General features: G+C 43.0%; 1 protein-coding gene across 6 annotated transcripts in view; it reads left to right on the top strand.

Moving 5' to 3' along the window:
- Positions 1-3,957: 3,957 nt before the first annotated feature.
- MTM1 (myotubularin 1) overlaps positions 3,958-22,367 on the top strand; it is a 141,141-nt gene continuing 122,731 nt past the window's right edge. For 2 of the 6 annotated variants that reach the window (XM_037821233.1, XM_037821227.1), the window contains exons 1-2: positions 3,958-4,004; positions 21,132-21,204. In XM_037821233.1, coding sequence (XP_037677161.1) covers positions 21,142-21,204 — 63 coding nt within the window. In that variant the 5' untranslated portion in view covers positions 3,958-4,004; positions 21,132-21,141. Of the gene's footprint in view, positions 4,005-4,153; positions 4,267-16,695; positions 16,788-17,381; positions 17,496-17,572; positions 17,684-21,131; positions 21,205-22,367 lie in introns of those variants that run through there. The other 4 variants (XM_037821229.1, XM_037821230.1, XM_037821232.1 and 1 more) reach the window with 4 other exon arrangements.

Here is a 22,367-nt window from a genome sequence, read left to right as displayed (position 1 = left end):
CACCGTCCACACCAAACCAGAACTCAGATTTGGCCTAAAATAAATACGCTAACCATCATGAACAGGAAGTAAACTTCAAACTAGCAATGATTTTGTTTGCTTCTTCACAAGCTAGATGGTTGAGTCAATGCCTTCTTTTAAGCGCTCGTGAATTTACTATAGGAATTGGAGGCACTGGGAGCCAGCTGAGCTTCACCTCCTGCAAAGCATATCTGAAAAGGAGGGTTGCAGCTGGGCAGAAAGCAGACCCTTTGGCGCCTGAGTCATCAGCCCTGTATTCAAAGCCCTGCTGTGCCGCTTAAGCACCACCCCGTCTTGGGAAGAGCCCCTAACTTCTCGGGAGTTCCATTTCCTCATCTCCAATGAGTATAATAAACATACTTACCTTGCAGGGCAGTTGTGAGAGAAGATAAGTTTGGGGCTCTTGTTAATGATTCTCAGGATCAGGCTGAATAAATGACCCTCAGAACCCAAAGGGTGGGATTTGGGCCAGGGACATTTTGTTCACACAGTTACCACTCTCCACACTCCACTGGAAGGGCCTGGAAACAATCACAGGCCATGGAGATGGAGCTTCTCAAAGGGAGTTTCCCACGGTTGGAACAACCAAGACCCACCCGCACTTCCCACGGAATGGACAGTGTTGGGGAGAAGAAGGGAGTAAAGGGCTTCCTTGGTTCATGTTTGTCCACAAAGTTGACAGCCTGGGTTGGTTAGGCTGGGGTGTGCAGAAGGGCCTGGGCTGCTACCGAAATCACCATGTGTGAGAAAGGATGGGGTAGTGGAGAGCAGAAACCCCTACTGCTCATGTTGACTTCTTCCAATGGCATCCTGGAGCTGAGGGACCCCCCAGTGCTCACAGCCAGGCCTTGCTGAGTGGGTGAGAAAGAGGACAAGGAAGCGAGAAGGCAGTCATGTTCTCCATGCCAGCACAGCAGGTGCTAGAGAATGTGGTGGGGCGTGTGGAAGTTGATGTGGTCCGGCCCTCTGCTTCTGAGGAAAGGCTAAAGGGTCTGGAAAGCCTTCCATGGGCAGCACGGACACTTTCCAGTGCTGTGTTCATGATTTGAAAACTTGCTGGCCCACCTGTTTCCCAGCACTGTGGCTTTGTTCCCAGGAGCCCGCATGGCATGAGGAAGGGCAGGTGGGGGCATCTGCAGCTGCCACTAGAAACATTGTTGAGTCCACATATTTTACTCCCAAGAGGACCAACGGGGCTGAGACGGGGCAATGATGGGAGAGCTCCATCCAGTTCACAAATGGCTACCCTCTAGAGGCCCCTACCTGAAGACGCATTGGGTCAACAGGCACTTGTCATCCCCCCATTGGTAAATGGCCTCTTTGAAGTGGTCTCTGGAGGCCCTAACTGGAAAGGGAGTACCCTCCGTAGACTACATCTGGGGCATTTTCCCAAAGAATTCTGCTCCAGCTTCCCACCACCTGATGGGTGGGGTCCTTAGGAGGCAGTGACCCCATTGCATCCTGCTCCCCTGCACACCCCAGCCTTCTCCCTAGTGCTTTCTAGGGGTGAGGAGGGGTCTGGGAAGACACTGGGGAAGGATCCCTACCTCCTACACAACTGGCATGAGTTTCTGGCAGCAAAACAAAGAAAGGGGGTAGTATTTATTTTGCAAAGGACACATGCTCTTGTTTCCTTCAGCCTTCCAGTTGCCTGTAACTTGGGCTCTTGACTACTTCTGGCTTCCCAGGCAAGGCTTTGTCTCTGAAGTGGGACTTGGGGCCTCCTGTCTGGGGTGGGCTGCAGGAGACTGCAGGTAAGACGAAGCACAGAAAACTTTATCAATAAGTTTGGGTGACTTGGTTTCCTTAGCTCAAGCTACCTGTGGGGGCTTGATTAATCTTAAATATCAACAATTTCATTCCGGTTCAGCAAATAGCTGCTGACATTCAGGTTTTTTCTCTTTTATTTCTTTCTTTCTCATATGTTCTCTCTGGATTTTAATCTTGGGATTCCAGATCTTCCAGTATGTGCGAGTAGCATATGACCCACCTCAACATGAATTAGACTAACTCCTTCAAATAAAAAGATAAAGCTCTTTTTAAAAATCTGTTTTGAGTAAATGTATCATGAAAAATTTCCACATAGGGCTTACCTCCTCAAAAAAACATTGAGTTTGAGAAACTGAGATTAAAAAAAAAAAACACAGCAAACTAATTATTGGGGCTGAGGGAGGGAATTTTGGGAGTTGGCATTTTTTGAGTATCTTTGGTTTGACTTGTGCTCCAACTGGGGCAATTTTCTGACCGAGATGCTTGTGGACTTGACCTCAAAGACATCCATGAACACCCTACATTTGCCTAGCAAAAAGGGAGACAAACATTGTGATGTCATATCAGTAACTGCTATATGTCTGGCCCCTGTGCCAAGATGCCCTGGGACAGAGAACCTGTCCCATTACTTGGCTCAAACTTCTACCCAGGACCTGCAAAAATAACCCTGCTGACCATCTGGGCTTCCCCAAGGAGGCCCCAACTCAACACTGAATTCTGGTCTCTTCCAAGGGCGCTCCCAGATATTGGGAATCCAGAGTTATTCAGAAGCCCACAAGCAAGCCACTCCAACATGCAATGCACGCAATCCAGACACATTTACTGAGCACTTTTTGAAATCCAGTACAAAGGTGAGTATTATTCACAGACGTTCACAATCTGGGGAGGGGGTTGGTGGGGCAGACATGTAAGCAAATAATGACAATTGGTGTCCAGAGGAGGGAGCGTCTGGTTTTGCCTGCCCAGGAGCAATGCTATTTGATGCCTTATTGGGAGTTTGGTCACTGCAGAAGGAAGGAACAACTGTAAAAGGCTGGGTGAAGGAAAGAGCCTGGTTCATCCAGAGAAGAGAAACAAGTTCCCTGGCACCAGAATTTGGGGTGAAGAGAGAAAAGAGGAGCATGGGGAGAAGTGGCCAAAGAGTAGGTTGGGTTGGATTGTGAAGGGCCTTGTTACTCATCTAAGGAGTATGGACTCTTCAATACACACACATAGTTGTTTTGAGATGCTGGAGAATTAACGAATATAAGAGAAAAACAGGTCATGTTAAAGTAATTCCACTGACCATCATTTACCCAGACAGCTTAAACATAATTATAATGCAGAACAGGGAGTATCATGCATATTATTCTGTGAGATGATGTTGATTTGATTTGATTACACACTTTAGTCTTTTCCTGAAGTTTCTGTCTTCCGTCTTTCTCTCTCTTTTTTCCTTCCCTTTGTTTTTACCGTATTAATGGTCACCCCAAACCTCAAAAAGTAGAAGGAAGCTTGGCCTGAAATGTTTCCTTTCACTGAGTCTCAATCGAGTTCTTGGAAAGGTGCTGGCAGAGCTTGAGGGTCACCCTAGCTGTCAGATGGATTTGTGAATTGCAGATATCCTGCCCCAGACTCAGGGAAGTTTCTCTTTTCCCCTTTTTCATGTCACAACTTCACGCCAACCCTATGTGCCCAATAATAGCCCAATTTGGTGACATCCGCTAAAATTTTGTCTAGAGAACCTTTCTTCCTTGTGAACGTCCCATTTATTGGAAAAAGACGGTGAGACCGAGCCAAGGGTTCAAGTACTACTCTTCCCAGCGGCCACTGCTCCGTGCTGCCGCCGCCGCCAACTTCCCTTACAAGGCTGGTCCCTAGATTCTTGGCCCCGCCCATTGCCCGCACCATAGCATGAACTACAACTCCCAGGAGCCTCCGCGCCTCGGACCCTCCAAAGCGGGTTTCCCAGCAGCCTCCGGAGCGCTCTACCCAGCTAGTCAGGAAAGGAGGCCGCGCAGGCTCAGGGCGAAGAGTCCCGCCCCCTGGGGCTGCTTCCCAGGCTGAGTCGGCCCCGCCTCCGTCACGGGATGCCGCCCCTCCAACTGGCGCGCGGAGGAGGGCCGCGGGCGGTGTCTGGGGGCGGGGCGGCCGCGGGGGCGGGTCGGGAAGGGGGCGGAGCCAGGCCCGGGAGCCCAGCAGCCTGGCAACCGCGGTGGCGCCCAGAGCCCGAGGTGGGTGAGCGCTCGCGGCCCTCCTAGCTCCGAGCCGGGCGCTGCGGGGACCCGGGGTGGGGTGGGATGGCGTGGGGGGGGGGCAGGAGGAGGAAGTTGGGGCTCCCCGGGCCGGCGGCGCCCCGGGTTGGGGTGGGGGCTGGTCCGAGTGTTTTTGGTGTCGCCGCCCGGCAGGGCTGGGGCCGGAGCGCCGCGGGCAGGTGCCTCCGGCTTCTCCGGGCCGCCCCCACCAGGGTCCCGGGCCGGCGGCGGACGAAGGTCGGTAGGTCCGGGGATTGGTGCCCGCGGGCCGGTGGGAGGGGGGGCAGGGGAGGCGCCGCTGCCGCCCGGACTTCGCTTCCCCGTCCCCGGGCCGCGAGCGGGCCAGTGACCGCCCTGCCGTCCCGCCCTGCGCGGCCGCCGGTTCTCGCCCCGGCCCTCCCGCCGCATCCCCGCAGACCGTGCGGAGCCTCGCCGTCTCCCCGGGCCGTGCTTCTGTGTCACGCTTGGGAGGTTTATCTGCGTTTTTTGAAACAGCCCAGGGAAGGGCTGAGAGGGAACGGCGAGTCCCCTGATACGCAGTCGGAAGTATGCAAGGGCACGGGCCAGCGGCCTTTGCTGGGTGGCCTCCCTTAACTGTCTTTGGCCGAGCTCAGGAAGTGAAAACGAATTTTAGTATTTGCCTGAGAAAATGTGAGGCAAACCTGCTGCAAAATTATATCGTGGGCTTTAAAGAACGCGCACAAGAAATGAGGCGAAGAGGGCTGTGACTGCTTTCTAAACGAGAATAGTCATCGCCTATTTGAACGGACCGGGACCTTGGTGTTCATCTAGTTCATTTTTGTTCCCGGAGGGGGAAACTGAGGCCCAGAGAAGGTAACTAATGTGACCCAGGTTTCCGGGCAAAGCTAATTATCACAAGTCAGGTGTCCGGGGACATCTTGCTGTCTGTTTAGTCAGGGTTCTTTTGAACTACAGCTCAGTTTTGCCCCTTGCAAAGTATCCGTCTTAGAATCTTTAGACCTAGAGCAGGAAACTTGCTTTAATAGCTCAAAACATTTTGGATATCCGTCAAAACCAGTTTACCAGCTAAATAAGAAAGTCAGGCTTGCTACTGTTATGTTTTGCTTTCATCTGACATATATGTTGGGTGTGATCACTTATTCATCAGATTTGACTCTGAATGAATTTTGGCTGCTTCACAAAATCAAATGTACCCTTACAAGATTCCAAGCAGTGATGCCACCTGCAGCACCAGTGTATGGTGGCCTCCTGAGGTGGTCCAAGGTGGCTAACATTCACTGGGGCTTCGAGATCCTAGTATGGTTATTAAACGATTGGTCTCCTTACCTGCAAGTTCTAGCTCATTTATCAAATTGTCTGTGGTTTCATCCTTCGTTAAACATGGAGTGCCCACTGTGTGCTCTGCAGTGTTCTAAGCACCACTGACAGGGGCCCTGCCTTCTGAAGCTTATGTGTTGGGAGGCAGACAGTAAACAAACAGTGATGCATTTTAAGCAGAGATGAGTGCTATGAAGAAAAATGGTGCTATAAAAAAAATCCTAGCTCCAAAATGCTAGGATGACAATTAAACAAGGTGGCATGATCCAGAGTGACTGGGGCATTACTTTGGATTACTAGTTTTGGACTGTCTGCTGCTGCTCCTTTAAAACAAATAATCAAGTCCAAAAGTGTCTCTCTGAATCCAAGAGACTCTATGGTATCATCATGTCTGAAATGATTGCCTCTGGTTTGATCAGTTCATCACAGCCACATTTTTTACTGGCAGTGGGGTGGACTTTGCTCTTCCATGCAACGGTGAGTACTTTCAAACACCGAGGGAGGTAGTCTTCAAATCCTTCACTGCCTGCATAGTTACTTAGCTCACTCTAGCTGCAGAGGGCTCTGCGGAGGTCAGCGTTGGCTGTTGATTTCATGCCAGTGTCTGCTGGATTCTCTCTTGTGTACTGGCTTGCACTGTGAACCTGTTATCTGAAATAATGGTTGCGCTTTGTGTTGTGTGGTTTGTAAAGAAACTAGTTCATTTTGTAATCAGCCCTAGAGTAAAGAAGCACTCAACTTCTTGAGAACAAGAGTGCTAATAAAATGGCATTATCAAAGTCCATCTGTCTAGTACTTTCCTGGTTCTCATTCTGGATGTTTAAAGGCTTCAAAGCAATTTTTTAAAAATTTTTTTAACAGGTTCTGCAAAATGATGAAACTTAAAAAGCTACTGTAATATTCTTGGGTCCAAAATGGAAGAAGGATTAGCAAAATGCAGTTACTTTAAAAACCACTGAAAAACACATGGCTCTTCTCTTACTGAGGGCCCAGCATATGGAGAAAAGTGGAGCCTCTTCAAGGCTTTCATAGGTAACATTTTAAACAGATGGCCAAAGATTTTAGAGGCTAGGATTTCTAGTTATTTCTAAAGTTTATTAGATTTTATAACAGAATAAAAGGTTGTTTTCATTGTTTAGTTATTTCCCTTCCCTGTTTCTGATGTCTTTGAAGTTCTGCTTGCTTTATTCTCTAGTTTAATTCGTTATTCCTTCTTAGCAGATGGGGGAAGGGAAATGGGGGCTGTCATTTGCCTACAAGGTGTTGATTGTGTGTCTCAGTTTGCCAGGGCTGCTATGACAAATACCACAAACCAGTTGGCTTAAACAAATTGAATTTGAATCCTGGCTCTAGTATTACCTGTGTGACCTTGTGTGAGTTACTTAACTCTGTGCCTCGGTTTCCTTATCTGTAAATGCATATAATAATGTCTCCCTTATAAGGTTGTTGGGAGGAGTGAGTGAATAGTAATCCACGTTAAGTGCTTAGAACAGTGTCTTGTATGTGGGAGACACTCAAGCGAAGTTAACTGTTATTGACTTGAACTAACATGGAACTCTTCTTTCCTTTAAAATAAAATATATATATATCCTAGCCATGCCCCAGTAAACTTTTGGAAATCCCGTTAGCTTAATTTTCTGTACATTTCTCCGTATTTCATTGTCGCCAGAAGCTTTTGGTTTCAGGTGATGATGGTAGCCATGTGCTCAGTTCTTGCAGTGGTAAATTTCCTTTACTGTTTGGGATCAGAAATTCCTTGAGGCCAGATTCTGTTGGTTGCTGCAAACAATAACAGAACAAAGAGAGGCCTTCTAGTTCCTCTGCTTGGAAAGTGAGAGTGTACCAGGAGACCCAGTTGGAGTTAGATCCAGCTGCCATCCTGTAGTTGGAGGGTGGTTTTTCATTTGAAACATCTGTCATGTGTTTTTTCCACAATGAATACCTGAGAGTCTTGTCCTTTTCTTTTTAAGAATGTCTCAGGCATCTCTAGAGAATTGGCATCTGGCACTAGTGCTTTCTTTTTCTACCAGAGGAGCAAGTGGTAAAGGAGCCTTTAGTCTGTGTGCGGTGGTAGAAGCCCAGATCAAGTCCCAGTTCTCCCTCTTGTTAACTGTGACACTGGACAAGTCATTTTTACCTCACTGCTGGCAGCTCTTCCATTTGCAAGGCAGAGCTAAGGAAACCTGCCCTGCCAAGCTCCCCGCGTTCTTCAGCAAATCAAATAATATCCTGTGCCTCAGAGCCCTCAATAAACTGGTGGCATTCTTGTTGTTGCTTGAATGTGTCACATAAGCCACCGCAATCTGGGGAACTGGTCTAAAAGGATGGCCACCCGTCTTGTTCTTGTCCCACCTCCCCTGTGGCTCCCCTGTAGCCGCAGGTGTAGCCTCTGCCTCCCTCCATCTCTTCTGTCAGCATTGAGATATGTAGCTTTTTATTGCCACTCTCAAATGGTCACAAAGCCATCAGTGCACCCTACCAGTTTTCATGTGATCTATTCCTAAAATGGGAGAACTGTATGACCAGCAATCCTAAGGGACAGCACGGTGATCCTTGCCTCAGGGAATTTTGCCTGCCTTCTTCTGTAGTGTCTCAAAATGGAAGTCTTTCTCTTTTCAAACCAGACCTGACCTTACCTCAGCTCCTCAGTCCATACTAGCTTGGATGCTTGTGGGCCTGGGTTGGGAGGAGTAGAGATCTAGGAGCTTAGGTCCACAGAGTATTTTTTCAAACAGGATGGGACGGGTGCCTGAGTGCCTTTTTCTTGTCACCTGAATTTGTTTCTCAGTGTCTTGAAGTGACTCCATAAATAGCTCCTAGAAATTTCACATACTGATGATTGGTTTAGTGTTGCTGTTCCCTGACTCTTTGTTTTGATAGGTAATGGCCTGCATTTCAATATTACTTTTTTTTCCTCTTCCAAACTTGTAATAAAGAGGGCTGAGGTTGGACACATTTTTCTGGAGACGTGAAACCTAACACGGTGCTATACATCGAGTGGACATTTAGGAAACATTCTTTGACTTGAATTCAACTGGGCAAGGGGGAGTTCTTAGATTGTTTGGATATGTTCCTTTTTAACAAATTCTGTTGTATGCCTAGAGATCATACTCCCCGTCTGCAAGATGAAACGGAGTTCATGTTTAGCCTGTCTTTCCATGGTTAATTAGCAAGTGAATAAGAAAGTTCTTTGAAGCTAGTGACAGGAGAGAGTGTTCTCACACATTGCTTTCCTACCCTTTTCTTCCCAGCTTCTTGAATTTGGGGCTATTGAATTTAGGTTAGTTTTCGCTTTTATTGTCGGTATGTTGGAGGTGGGAGGGGGGAAGGGAAGTTGAAGGGGAATAAGTGAAAGTAAAAAATAAAAGTAACTTGTTTGTAATTCAGCTCTTGTCCTCTTGCCTACAAATCCTGACAACAAGAAAGACGCCCTTTCTTTAGCAGATGATAACTGTTCTATATTGATATCAGGTCCTTGGACTTTTGGGGAGAAGGAAGCTCTCATTATGTCCCTAAGCCTCTTAAAATGGAAAGGGCTGCTACATCAGGGCATCTGGCTTTCCTCTGTCATGGGAGCTATTGAGGCAGGGGTGAGTGAAAAGGAGATTCTTGGCATCAGATGGGGGTGCTTTAAATTCCCCTCTGGTGCTGAGATTACTTAGGTGGGGATTTAGGAGAATGAGAATGGGGACTGTGCTGTCAGGACTGATCCTAGCAGGCCTGGAATTGGCCCGAACTGTTCTACTGAAAAAAGGACTGTACCTGCACAGCATTGAGCGCCGGCCAGTTTGTGCTGGATTTCAGTGAGACCCCGGGAGGGCTGCCTCTCGGGACCCCTTGCTGTGAGACAGAACTGATGTTTTCAAGTTGAGGCTGTGGCTAACCCTGTTGAACATTTCCTTCCTTCACTTTTGTGAACTCTAAGATGATTTGATCATTTCTCCAGAGGTTCGCATTATGTTAAGGTCATGAAACCGTTTTTTTCCTTACTACTCAAAGGTCCTCAGGCTGTCGGCCTCACCTGGGAGTTTGTGAGAAATGCAGATTCTCAGGCCCCGCCCCAGGTGATTGGCATGTAAATTCCAGTCCAGGAAGGCTGGTCTAGAGAAGCAGGTCCCAGCCTTGCTTCCTGATCCTTTGGAACAGCACTGTTCAATAGAAATACGATGCAAGCCACATGTGTAATTTAAAATTTCCCAGCAACCACATTAAAAAGTAGAGAAACAACAATCAATGCAAACTAGAGACTATAGCTAACTGAAACATTGTATTATGCTTCCTTTAATGTAACAAAGGCAACATACCAAAGATAAATGCCTTTAAAAGGGGGACATAGGGAGGGGTATGGGACTCTTGGCATTGGGGCTATTGTCTGACTTTTTTTTCTACTTTAGGTTAACTCTGTCTTTCCTTTTATTGCTTTTTAGCTGTCATGTTTTTTTTTTCTTCTTCTTTTGTCTCTCTACCTTCTTTGACTCTTCCTCCTTCTTTGTGGAAGAAATGGAGATGTCCTTATATAGATAGCGGTGAAGGTGGTGAATACATAAATATGTGACTATACAGGGAACCATCAATTGTTTACTTAGAATGGAAAATATGGTGGGTGAACAAAACCATCTTTTAAGAAAATGGATTGATGAAGAAACCTTCAGGGCACTACATTGAGTGAAATAAGTCAGACACATAAGGATAAATATTGCATGGTCTCACTGATATGAACTAATTATAATATGTAAACTCATAGACATGAAATATAAGTTACCAGGATATAGAACGAGGCTAAAGAATGGGGAGCGGTTGCTTATTATGAGCAGAATGTTCAACTAGGATGAACTTAAATGTTTGGAAATGAACAGACATGTCGGTAGCAAGATGTGAGAATAACTAACAGTGCTAAATGGTGTGTGAATGTGATGGAAAGGGGAAGCTTAGAGTCACGTATGTCACCAGAAGGAAAGTTGGAGGTTAAAAGATGGGAATTTATAAAATGGTGAATCTTGTGGTGGACAATGTCCGTGATTAACTGTACAAATATTAGAAATCTCTCTCATGAACTAGAGCAAATGTATGATACTCTAACTAGAAGTTAATAATGGAGGGGCATATAGGAAAAATATATATCTATTGCAAACTATATACTACAGTTAGTAGTATTTTAACATTCTTCCACAACAGTAATAAATGTTCTATACCAATACTATGAGTCAGTAATGGAGGGGGGGTGGTTAGGAGTATGGGAGGATTTGAGTTTTCTTTTTTTGTCTTTATTTTTTTTCTGGAGTAATGAAAATGTTCTAAAAATTGAAAAAAAATATAATTGTGGATGGATGCACAGTTATATGATGGTACCGTGGGCAACTGTGCACTTTGGATCTTTGGATAATCTCAATAAAATTAAATTTGAAAAAAGCAAATACTGTAAAGTCTCTTAAAAACAAGTAAAGAAACAGATGCCATTAATTTTAAGAATATATTTTATTTAGCCCACCCTCTCCAAAATATTAGCATTTCAACATATAATCAATATAATTATTAGTGAGATATTATCAACGTAACAATTATTAACAAGGCATTCCCCCCTTTTTCCCTTACTGCATTGTGGAAATCCGGTGTGTGGGTGTGTATTTGACATTTCCAGCCCATCCCAGTTCAAGTGCTCCCTAGCTCCGGGTGGCCGGTCACCAGTGTTGGGCCGTGCAGCTTTGCGAAGTGCATTTGGCCCTGCTGTGCTGATTGACACTTTGATGCCATTTGCTATCGGTGCCCACAGCGGCTGCCTCAGTAATAACTCACATTAATGTTACTGTGTGCCAAGCCCTGTGTCCTGCGCTTTTGCACCCAGCTCGTTTTAACCCTCACAGCCTACCTTTGAGGTACTGTCAGCATCCCCACTGACTTTCCGCGAAGTTGGGGTGAAGTTGAAACAGGAAGCGGCAGTGCCAGGGTCCAGCCCCAGGCGGGTCTGCCTGCTGGGTTGGCATCCTCAGTCAGTAATATCTGTACAGCTGCCACGCAGCCCTCGGGACTGCCGGGTCTTCACTCGGTGTCAGTTTTGTGAGCTGTATTAGGAAGGCACCATTGGTATATGTGTGAACTTCAGGGTGCTTTCTTGAGGGGAACTTCAAAGCCCTGGAGGAGAGCCTCTTCCTTCTCCAGCTCAGTAGGGCCTTTCTTGTCATGGAAATACCACAGGCCAGTGGGTTTCCACGCTGGTTGCTCATTAGAATCCCCTGGGAGTTTCAATTCCCTGCTGCTCGGACCCCACCCACAGAGATGCAGGTTTAAGGATGTAGGGCAAGACTCAGACATCTGTATTTTTGGAAAGTGCCCTGGTGACTCGGCCCTGCAGCCAGTTGCGAGCTGCTGCTGTAGGCAGCACTTCTCTACCTTTCACGTGCTGTAAATCACCTGGACTTTTGGTTGATTCTTCCTTTCCAACCAGCTCCCAGGTGATGCCAACGTCCTGATCTGGGGACCACCCGTTGAGGAGCCAGGCTAGACAGTTGATTTCTGAACCATCGGCCTCTGAATTACCCGAGGGCCTTTTAAACCACAAGTTCCCTGGCACTGTGCCTCGAGTTTCTGATTCATTAGGTCTGGGGTGGGGCCCAGGATCTGTACTTTAGAAGGCGTGACGTTTTCAATGTCATGGTAAGTATTATGTTGACTTTAGGTCTTGTATAGACATACTCTGGGCACCTTTTTCAGGTCACAAATGGATGTTGAATTTTATCAAACCCCTTTTCTGGCTTTCTGGAGATAGCTGCTTTTTCCCCCTGCCTTCAGCCTGTCATGTGATGTGAAGGGCTATTTTAAGGGATTTTTCTAGTATAACTTTGTAGTCTTAACCAAATTTGTATTGCTTGGATGAACCCAACTCGAGCGTGATCTTTCTTACACACTGCCACATTTGCTTGGTCCTATTGTCTCCAGGAGTTTTGCATCCATGTTTGGGTGGGAGGTTTGGCATTAGTTATATTGGTGGCTGGGGGATTAGGTGACTGTTCCAAGTAAGAAGATATCATTGTCCGTGCTGTCTGGGTCACTGCAAGTCTTTTTTGCTTCCTGAATCTCCAGACTTCTAATTAAGCCAGTCTTTGGGGATTCCCTTTGGACACCCCTTCTGTAACTACCATGGCAAACTGCCTGTTAGGCAGGCTACTAGTCCTACTGCCAAGCTTTGCTAATCTTCAAGGTGAACCTGGTTTTGTAAATTGGGACTAATTAAGATGTATCAAGCCCAGCATTTTTAAAAAATTAAGGGCCACTTGGCCACCTTCCCAAGCCTCTCACTGGCTTCTTTTTGCTTTTAGTCCATGTGGAAGAGGCCAGGAAGCTCCAAATCAAACTTACTCACTGCATTTGTGGAACTCTTCTCTGGAATTGCCTTTAGAAACTGTGGCACATTTAAAAAAATATCCTCAATGCTGTCAAATCTTTGAGTGAGGATTTACATTTAGCTCTAGGCCAAAGTCATTTTGAGGCATGGCTGTTAAATATAGATAGTGAGCACTTGTGGGGAGTATTGCCTTTGGTTTTAAAAATCGAGGTCTGATAAGGCAGTTTCCAAAGAAGACTTCTAAAACTACTTGCATGGTGACAGCACTGCTGGGATAAGTGCAGATCAGCTGAGGGGACTGCTCATTTGGTTACAGAAGCTCTAGTCGGTTTTTTAACAAATGCCCCTTTACATTATAGTCGCACTTCAGGGGATATTCATTCAGTTTTGGTCCACTAGTAATAAAACGTTTCCCTCTAGACATAGTTTTGAAAGACTCTGCTGTGATACAAAATAATATGGCAGTGGACAAATAAGGAGGGGCTGTACTGTTTCAGTGCCTCACAGACATGAAGGTGGAAAAAAAATCACTCTTTGTTTACTCTCCTTTAAAATGAATGCTAAGGTACTTTTTTATGAACATCAGATTTTATTTCATAAAAGTGAGTTCGTTCCAGAAAAACCTTTTTAAAATTCAACTGTGCAAGCAGGAGGCATGATGTCCTTATATTTATTTGATTGTCTGTTAGAGAATTAGAGTGGCAGACATCTGTTAGTGGTTAAGAGGGCCAGAGGGACTGGGTTTGGGTTCTAACTTTGAAAGCCATTAGTGAACAAGTTGTTTAACCTTTCTGTTCCTCAGGTTTATCAGTTGTCATATGGAGACAGTAATAGTAGTTGCCTTTTAAGATTGTTGTGAGGAGTAAATGAGTTAATCTGTACTAAGAACAAACCCTCCTGTAGTGAATGATTGGTAAATGAAGGCTGTGATCACTGTCCATGAGCGGATGTTCTGTTTTGCTTTAACCATATAGTATCACCTATGTTATTGTCTTTATTGCTATTTAATCCTTCTCTTCCTTGTCTTTATAGCTATTTCACTTTTCATATGTTTATTTGTTTTATTTTCTTAAATATTCTTACGTTTATTTATTTTCTTAAATAAACATAAGAAAAGTCAAATAGCTCCCCAACTCAGTTGCTAGCCCCTTGATGACCTACCTCAGATTTCTGGAATTTCCCACCATGGACTGCAGTGGTTGCATAGCAGTTTCCAGTATATATTTATTGGCTTATTTTGAGCTCTTTGGAAACATAATGAATAATCATATATGCTGAGTAAGGAATGTCTCAGAAATGATTGGCCTGGTGTTATTTTGTCATTGCTTCTATTAAGACATATTAATATTTCAGAGCTGCAAAAAATTGTTCTTAACATAACCAAATGCTGAGATGACCATTTTGAAGATTGTTTTAATTTCTATAGCCTCGTTTCCTTCCTGCCCATCTCTTTATTTTGCCATTTTTTTTCCCTTGCTGCTTGAATCAGAGTGTTGAGAAGCCTGAGATTTTATTTCATTTCAAATGATTGATTTACCTTTATTTTCATCCCTATTTGTCTTCTCCATATAGTTTGATTTTTAGAAATATATTTGCTGCTAGATCAGAAAAAAGTATGGGAAAATCTGACAGAAAAATACCATTGCCATTCTTGCCCATTTGTGCTGGGAGACATTTCCAGCAGCGTTCATAGCAGCATTGTCTGTCATGGCGAAACCTGGAAATGGTTCAAATGACTGCTGAGAGGAGAGTGGGAAAACAAAGTGTGGAACAAAGGACTACTATGCAGCAGCAAAAATGAGCGGACCACAACTCCATGCATCTACATTTTGGCCTCTCACAACAATGCTGAGTGAAACAAGCCAGGGAGAGGAATGTATAACGATTCCATTTATAAAACACACAAACCTAAGCAATTTACTATTTCGGGATACACACTTATGGGAAAATGTATGAAGATCAGCAAGGGAATTAGAAACACAAAAATTAGTCCTAGTTAGGGAAGTTGGAGTACCTTTAATGGCCGAAGGCTACTTTCTCCAAAGCTGTGAAAGTTTCTGAGGATAATGCTGTATTCATTTATTCATGAACATTGAGTGCCCAAACTGCTCGCTGTTGGTGCCACAACACTAAGTTTAGCTTTTGCCTTTAGGAAGCTCAAATCTAACAGACACAAAGTGTCGATGGATAAATGCAATAGGGCGTGAGAAATGAAATATTAGAAATCTGCACAGAGGAAGTGCAGTGTGTGTGGGTACACACTCACTCATGCATGTGCATGGAGGGGGAGGTAGATGTGTCTTGAAGTAGGTAAGTCAGGACTCGGTGACAACAAATCTCTTTGACCTCTGGGTGAAAATACGTGGAGGAATTGGGTCAAATGGCAGGCCATCCCATTTCCAGCCTTTTCTCCTGTTTTACTAGAGACTGTGCACATCCATGTCCCTCCCCCTCCACAACTCATGCCCGTTAAAGACTTCTTTGTCAGTCACGCCCAATCCCTGCGGTTTTCTTTGGAGTCTCTTAGTCCAGAATTCAGAGGGTTCTTGGAAAGTGCGAGATGTTTTGAACTGGCACCTTCGTTACTCGTATAGCTTATGACTGTTTACATGTTTGTGTTCTGATCTTCAGCAATTACTATTTTCAGTTTCTGTTTGAGAAGGTATGTTTCAGTTATAAAATTAAAGTGTACTCTTTGGTAAAAGTTCTCACAGGGTAAGATAGTTCAACAAAATGCAGTTTGGTCATGGAGGAGATCAGCTGGGTTCATTAGTTGGGGAATTGACAGGTGGATGGGAACTTGATCTGGTTCCTATTTTAAAACTTTGTTTACTAGCAGGTATTTAACTGTTAAAAAATCCATTGGTGAATTTAATGATCTGTTTAAATGTACGTAATGTTGCTAGGTGGACTTTGTACATTGAAAAGAAAAATTAAATTGATAGTAGTTGATTTTTTTAGTAGTTCGTGTACCATACCAATGTCAATTTACAAAGCCTTTCTGAAGTAGTATATGATCCTGTTCCATGACCACAGCTCATGCCACTGAAGCCAATCAGCTGTCTTGAAGATGTGCCATTGGTCTTGAGGGGACCAAGTAATAGAGTGAATGGATCAGCCCAAATCCGTTCCCTGGCTGCTGGGAAAAATGACTCAAGATGCATTCCCCACTGGGTCTGAATTATATTGTTTTTATCCAGAGGTCTTTGTAACCATTTAAAGAAGTACAAAAAGGTGTATTATCTTTAAAATGAATTATATATATCAACATGACATAAAAAGTAAGTTTCTAAATGAAATAGTATTTAACATTTTATAATTTCCAAAGAAGAATCCTCAAATCAAAGAACTTTTTTTTACCCTGAGATTTGAAGTGGCCAAGACAAATTGAGAAGCTCTAATGTATATGCATCTGTTTGGACGATAAACAGCTTACTTTGAAGGTAAATTGCTTTAAAGGCTTGTCAGAGTCTTGCCAAGATTAGATTGATCTTCTAAGAACATGTGCATGTAGAACGGTTAGACAGACACATTGTGTATTTTATGGAAAATCCAACCAAGTATATCAGCAGCCAGGTTCAAGAATTGTTTACAAGTTTACCAAGTGTCTGAGGTAGAAGGAAAGGAACTGGTATTTTGTCTGTTTCCTCATGCCCTGTGAAGGGTAGGTGGTATCTGCCCATTTTACCACCAATGGAAGTGAAGTTTGCCCAGGGTTGCACGACTACTATTATTAAGTGACAGAATTGGGATTTGAAACCAGATCGGTCTGAATACAGAATCCCTTCCTTTTTTCAACTGTATCACACATTTGCAGCTGGCCATAGAGGCATTTTGACAAGGTGTAAGCTGTGAATGGTGGGGTTGATAGCTTGTTTTTGAGCTTAAGAGGACATGATTGCTATTTGCTTTGATTGAAGGAAATTCATTTGGAAAAAAAAAATATTTTAATATTTGAAGCACAGGATGGCCCACAGCCTGTTTTTGTAAATAAAGTTTTGTTAGGACACAGCCACGCCCACTCATTTATACGTTGTCTTTGGCTGCTTTAGTGCTACAGCAGCAGAGCTGAGCAGATGCCCAGAAAACCTAAACTCTTCACTATCTGGCCCTTTACAGAAAAGGTAGGCTGACCCTTGTTCAAAGGAAAATGTGTAAAATGAAATGAACTCCTAGCTTATGGATCAGCTCGTTTTCGTGTGGGTTGACCCCCCACCCTCTCAAGTAAGAAAATGTAGACATTAAATTGAGAGTGTACCTGATCTCAAAATGGCAGGGGGCGAGGGGGTGGAGGTAGCAATGCCTTTTTTTTTTTTTTTTTTTTTGTCCAGAGGGTAGTTCGGTTGAGGTCATCTCAAGGCATCTTTTCTACTGAAAAGTCAGAATAAGTTAACCCAGTAGATCCTGGATTTACTGGCACTCAAGGCATACAAAATCCAGCTCTCTCTGAGTGGTTCTCATTGGGGGTGACGTTCCTCTTAGCGGCCAAACTGGAAATGTGGGAGGGTGTCTTTAATGGAATGTATTGACAAATACATTATTTTATTATAAATCACTGTCCTTTTATTTCTCCTTTATACCAGAGTTAAGGCATTACATTGATTTTTTTTTTTTTGCTATTATGTTTAGTTGATAACATCTATGATTTTGATTTTAGGATACAAAAGGGGCTTTACAGAAATTTGTTTTATAAAAAGGGAGTTTGTTTTCTGAGACAGACTTCCAAGTATGGAGAGCTCCCGTGGAAGGAACCTGGAATTCTGGACCCAGAGGCTGCTTGTTCAGAACTCCTTACTGGCTGGCAGACTTTAGAAAGCAAGTGTTAAGCCTGGGTAGGTTTCCACAGCCACCAAGGGAGCCCCCAGAGAAGGAGCATCCTTGGATTTAATTTAAATGTCAACCTAAAGTAATAAATCACATAAAGTAAAATCAAGAGAAGGCCTGCATACTTTTCGTCACTCTGTGAACACAAGCAAGTGCAGGAGAAAAGACTGATGGAGAGTCATTGATCTCAAATCAGGTGACTGTGGGGAATAGGTTTTGCTTGTAAAGGCCCTGTGAGGAAGAGATAAAAATTATTTTCTAATTCTGCTGCTTTTAGATTTTTTTTATAAGGGTAAACATGGCCGACATTTGCTCATAAGTGTTCATAATTATGCTTATAATTATGCTCCAGGTGTTTTGTGGAATCCTAGTTCTCATAGTCCACAGAGAGGGAAAAACAGTTTCTTGGTCTGGAAAAATAGTGTAGTGGAAGAGGCTTTGTGCCTTAATTTGAAACGTCTGTTTCATGGGAAAATTCTATAGCATAGGATATTAATGCTGAAGTTCTCTTCAGTTTAAATTGTTTCAGAGCAGCGTAGGTTAACTCTGCAGTGCCATGAACATCCTGATTAGCTCAGGGTTTGTTATACTGATGTATTTTTTAAAATTTGCTTGTTTGATATGGTGTGTGTGTGTGTGTGTGTGTGTGTGTGTGTGTGTGTGTGATGGGGGGGTTCATTGAGGTTAGGTGTTTTGAATATAAAGAGTGACACAATTAAAGCCATATTATGACTTAAAAATCTGGTTTATTCAATAATGCCACTTTTATGTAGCTTTATTTGGAGGGGCTTAGTGACCCCACAGGTTGATTGGCTAGGTGAGTGGAATTCTCTTAACTATGTTTCTTAGTCTGAAATGCCTTCTCTACTGAGATTGGGGCCAGTCAAATCAATCCTGGTTTCTTTCAAAATAGAGATTGCTTCAGGAGAGTAGACTAGAGCTGGCCCTGCCACCAGCTCACCCCAAGGCCTTGTCACACACCTTCTCTAGGCCCTCATCTCCTCTCTAATAGAAGAGGATTGTGCTTAAATCATCACGAAGGTTTTTTTTTAATAGATCAAAAATTATAGAAATCTGCCATTGGTTAGATTGTTGTAATTAGCATAGATAAAAGGAACCAAGTTTCAATTTTTGTTTAAAGCCAAGGTGACCAGAATTCAATGTTTTTTTAAATAAAAAGGGTCAAAACTTGATTGCTTAGGGGTTTAGGGCAAAATACTCTGTAGCCAAAAGGGTAGCTGATTTTTGTAAACTTCCAATAAGCATAACTTCTAATTACTATTCTACTGCATTTAGTCCAACCTGGTCCATTTTACAGATGAAGAAATGGGTGAACTTTCCCAGCTCAGTATGTGAGAGACAGCCCAGGGCCGGCGCTCACCAGTCCGCTTCCCATTGTCCTATTTGAGACATTATGTTCACGTCTCTTTAAAGAAAAACCTGATCATGTGGGTCACCACAAGCCACACGCTATCCCCATAGCACATTTCTAGGGTCAGGACTAATTTGTGGAAGAACTAGCCATGGAGTCGACATTCAATAATTATCCTTTCATATTAAAAGAAAACAATGCTAATAACTTGCTAACAAATATACCAGGCACGTTCGAAGCACTTCATACATATTAATTCATTTCCTTTGCCCAGCAACACCGCAGTGGGTATTGCCTCATCTGTCAAATAGGGATAATAGCCACCGAAATCCAGAGAAATTCAGTAAGTTGCCCAAGTTCAAATCACTGGTGAGTTGCGGAGTCAAGATTTGAATCTAGTTGAGCTCCATCCAACATCTGGGCTCTCTAGCATGGCACTTGCCAGCTTCTGTAAATTTCAGGGTTGAAAAGGGTGAATTTTATGACATGTGAATGATTTCTCAATAAAGCAGTTAAAAATGAGGGGAAAATAGAGGGCTTTCTTCCCTTATATTTGGTTCATTTTAAATAGAAAAATTCTAATGCAACAACAACAAACCAGAAAGACTCAACTTTTTCTGATTTATGGATAAACAGGAACAGGAAGGTGAACACTGAGTTGTATAACTCAGCATTTTAAATTTCTTCTATTGACTTGACAGTAATAATTTAACCTTTGTTTTAAAATGGTGACTTATATTATTCAAAATGTTTCAAAAATTAAAGTATCTGGTTCCTAAAAGGTAATTTTGTATCTGTCACTGAAGAAACCTCCCCCCCCCAACATTGCTTAGTTAATAAAATAATTTCACGGCAAAAACGTCGGACTTGCTCTCTCTAGTCCAGCTCATCCATTCTGCTGTCTCTGAGAATAATGGATTATTTTGCTTGGACGTGAACTTGAGGTTAAATAGATTTTTCAAAGCATATTGTACTGTTTTGTCTTAATTTAATTCATTTTGAAATTATCATTCATTAGAAATAACTTTTTATTGAAAGAGTAATTTTAGGTTGTTGTGCTACCCTCTAGTACCTTCAGGTTCTTCAAGTCGAGTATCCCTTTCTATAAAGAAATCTTTTATTTCACCCTAAATTGTTCAGTGGTTGTTGCCTAGTTCCAGTGTTCTGAGATTTGGTGAACAAATAAGCACTTGCACCCTGCTCTTGTGTTTCACGATATTGTCTCTTTTGCAAATAACCAGTCATTCATTGACCAAAGAGTTACGGAGTGCGACCGGGTGCCCGGATCCACATCTGAGGTGTGGGCCGGGATTCAGCCATGACCCAAAGGGCTGAATCGCCATAGGGTGGCCTTACCTGGCCATCACTGGGCTGTACCTCTCCATCCTGGTGGTGGCCTGCCCCTTCTGCAGCTCTCTCACGTCTTTCCGAAGGTGCAGTGACTGGCCCTGCACAGCTATGGAATCACTAGGTTTTGTGCAAGATGTGTTAATATTCTCTGTGCTGGATTTTGTTACTGAGTGGTTGCCCTTTCGATGGAGCCTGGCAAAAAAATCCCAGAAATACCCAGTCCCCTTTTTGGAGCGGATGTGGTTTACTTTTCAAGGTGTCACTTCATTTTCAGTTGCTGTAATCTTCACAAGTCTAAATAAGTTCATTCGTTAAAACGGTATTGTGTATGTTCTGAATATGATGCTTTCATTTATCTCTGACTTGTGATGAATATGCATTATTTAAATGAAGTGTATACTTCCCCTAGAAAGTACTGATTAAATCAAATCTTAATAATTTGATTTAAATCCAATCCACGCCACTTTAAACTGCCTTAAGTTTATAAAGGAGGAAAAAGTGTGGGTTACATTGCCCACCACTTTATTCTGCTTGGCTGCCTCAGTAAATCATCTTTAAAAATTACGGAGTGTGGGGATGTGAGACCTGTTGCCCAACTAATAGATATTTGGGTTTTTAGATGACAGTTTGAACACTATGAATAAAAATTCCTCCAGTGTGTGTGGCATCTTCCAATGAGGCCCCATGTGAATTTATTTCCACTTTTCTGTTCTTCCATAATTTCTGTCCCTTTATTAGAGTTCTTTCATGTCCCATCTTGTGCTCTGGGTAGTCCTTCCCGTGTCTCATTCCCACTAGGGCCTAGTACAAACTGTAAGGCAGTGCCATTTGTTCCCAGTTCTAATATTCAAATCTCAGATGTCACGTACATTCAAAATTGTGTACAAATTCAATTGATACTGAATGTTGTCTTTCTTCTTAGACCTTCCAATATGGCGTCTGCACCAGCTCCTAAATATAATTCACACTCCTTGGAGAATGAGTCTATTAAAAGGGTAAGTTGAGTTTTCAGATGTGACTTTATCTCTTTCTCTGTGTTTCTCTTTCCACACTTGAATATTAGGCATTCGTTTTGGGTTTATGAAGTTATTACTTTCATTATTCATTCATGTACTATAAAACCATTTATACATATGGTTTTATTTATCATCCCACCTTGTTACAGAAAAGATTTAGACCGAATGCCAGACATTAGATTTAAAGAACTAGACAACACCCTCAAAAATGCTTTCCGAAGATGTTGGAAGGTTGGGGCCCCCTGAGCAGGCCGCTACCCCTTCTAAATATTGGCATTATCTTTTACTTATGATTATAAGACAGTTGCATAGCCAAAACAAATACATCCTTAACCTAAAATAGATTTAAGTATCAAGGAGAAAGCTGTATAATTAGAGGGAGATTTTGGAATGCATTTTGGAAGGAAGGGATGGATTTAAAATAAACTGTCTCCATGGCCCATTAAGGCTTTTGATACATATGACCGGATTATCCTCTGGAAAGGCTAATTTACGCTCCCACCAGCAATCAGGAGGGGGAAAATTGGTGTATTTTAGTTTGTAGTTCCCTGGTTACTGATCTGGTTGGCCTTTTGCAAAAAAAAAAAAAGATGTGTATTTACTGTCCATTTGTATTTCTTTTGTTAAGTGACTGTGTCCTTTGTCTCTTGGGTGTTTGGGGAGGATTCTTTTCTTATTTGATTTGTAAGCAGTCTGTGTTATATATTGCCATAGTCAACTCCTTATGATTTATGTCACAACTCTTCTTCCTAGTTGATTGTCAGCCTTTTGATTATATTTTTGGTATTTTAGTTCAATTTTTTTTTTTTTTTTTTTTTTTTAATCATCATTTTATTGAGATATATTCACATACCACGCAGTCATACAAAACAAATTGTACTTTCGATTGTTTACAGTACCATTACATAGTTGTACATTCATCACCTAAATCAATCCCTGACACCTTCATTAGCACACACACAAAAATAACAAGAATAATAATTAGAGTGAAAAAGAGCAATTGAAGTAAAAAAGAACACTAGGTACCTTTGTCTGTTTGTTTCCTTCCCCTACTTTTCTACACATCGATCCATAAACTAGACAAAGTGGAGTTTGGTCCTTATGGCATTCCCAATCCCACTGTCACCCCTCATAAGCTACAT

This window comes from Choloepus didactylus, chromosome X (genome assembly GCF_015220235.1).
Source record: "Choloepus didactylus isolate mChoDid1 chromosome X, mChoDid1.pri, whole genome shotgun sequence".
In the NCBI taxonomy this organism is placed as follows: Eukaryota; Metazoa; Chordata; class Mammalia; order Pilosa; family Megalonychidae; genus Choloepus; species Choloepus didactylus.
The sequence above is the reverse complement of the archived record's forward strand: the minus strand, read 5'-3'. Positions and strand labels throughout refer to the sequence as shown.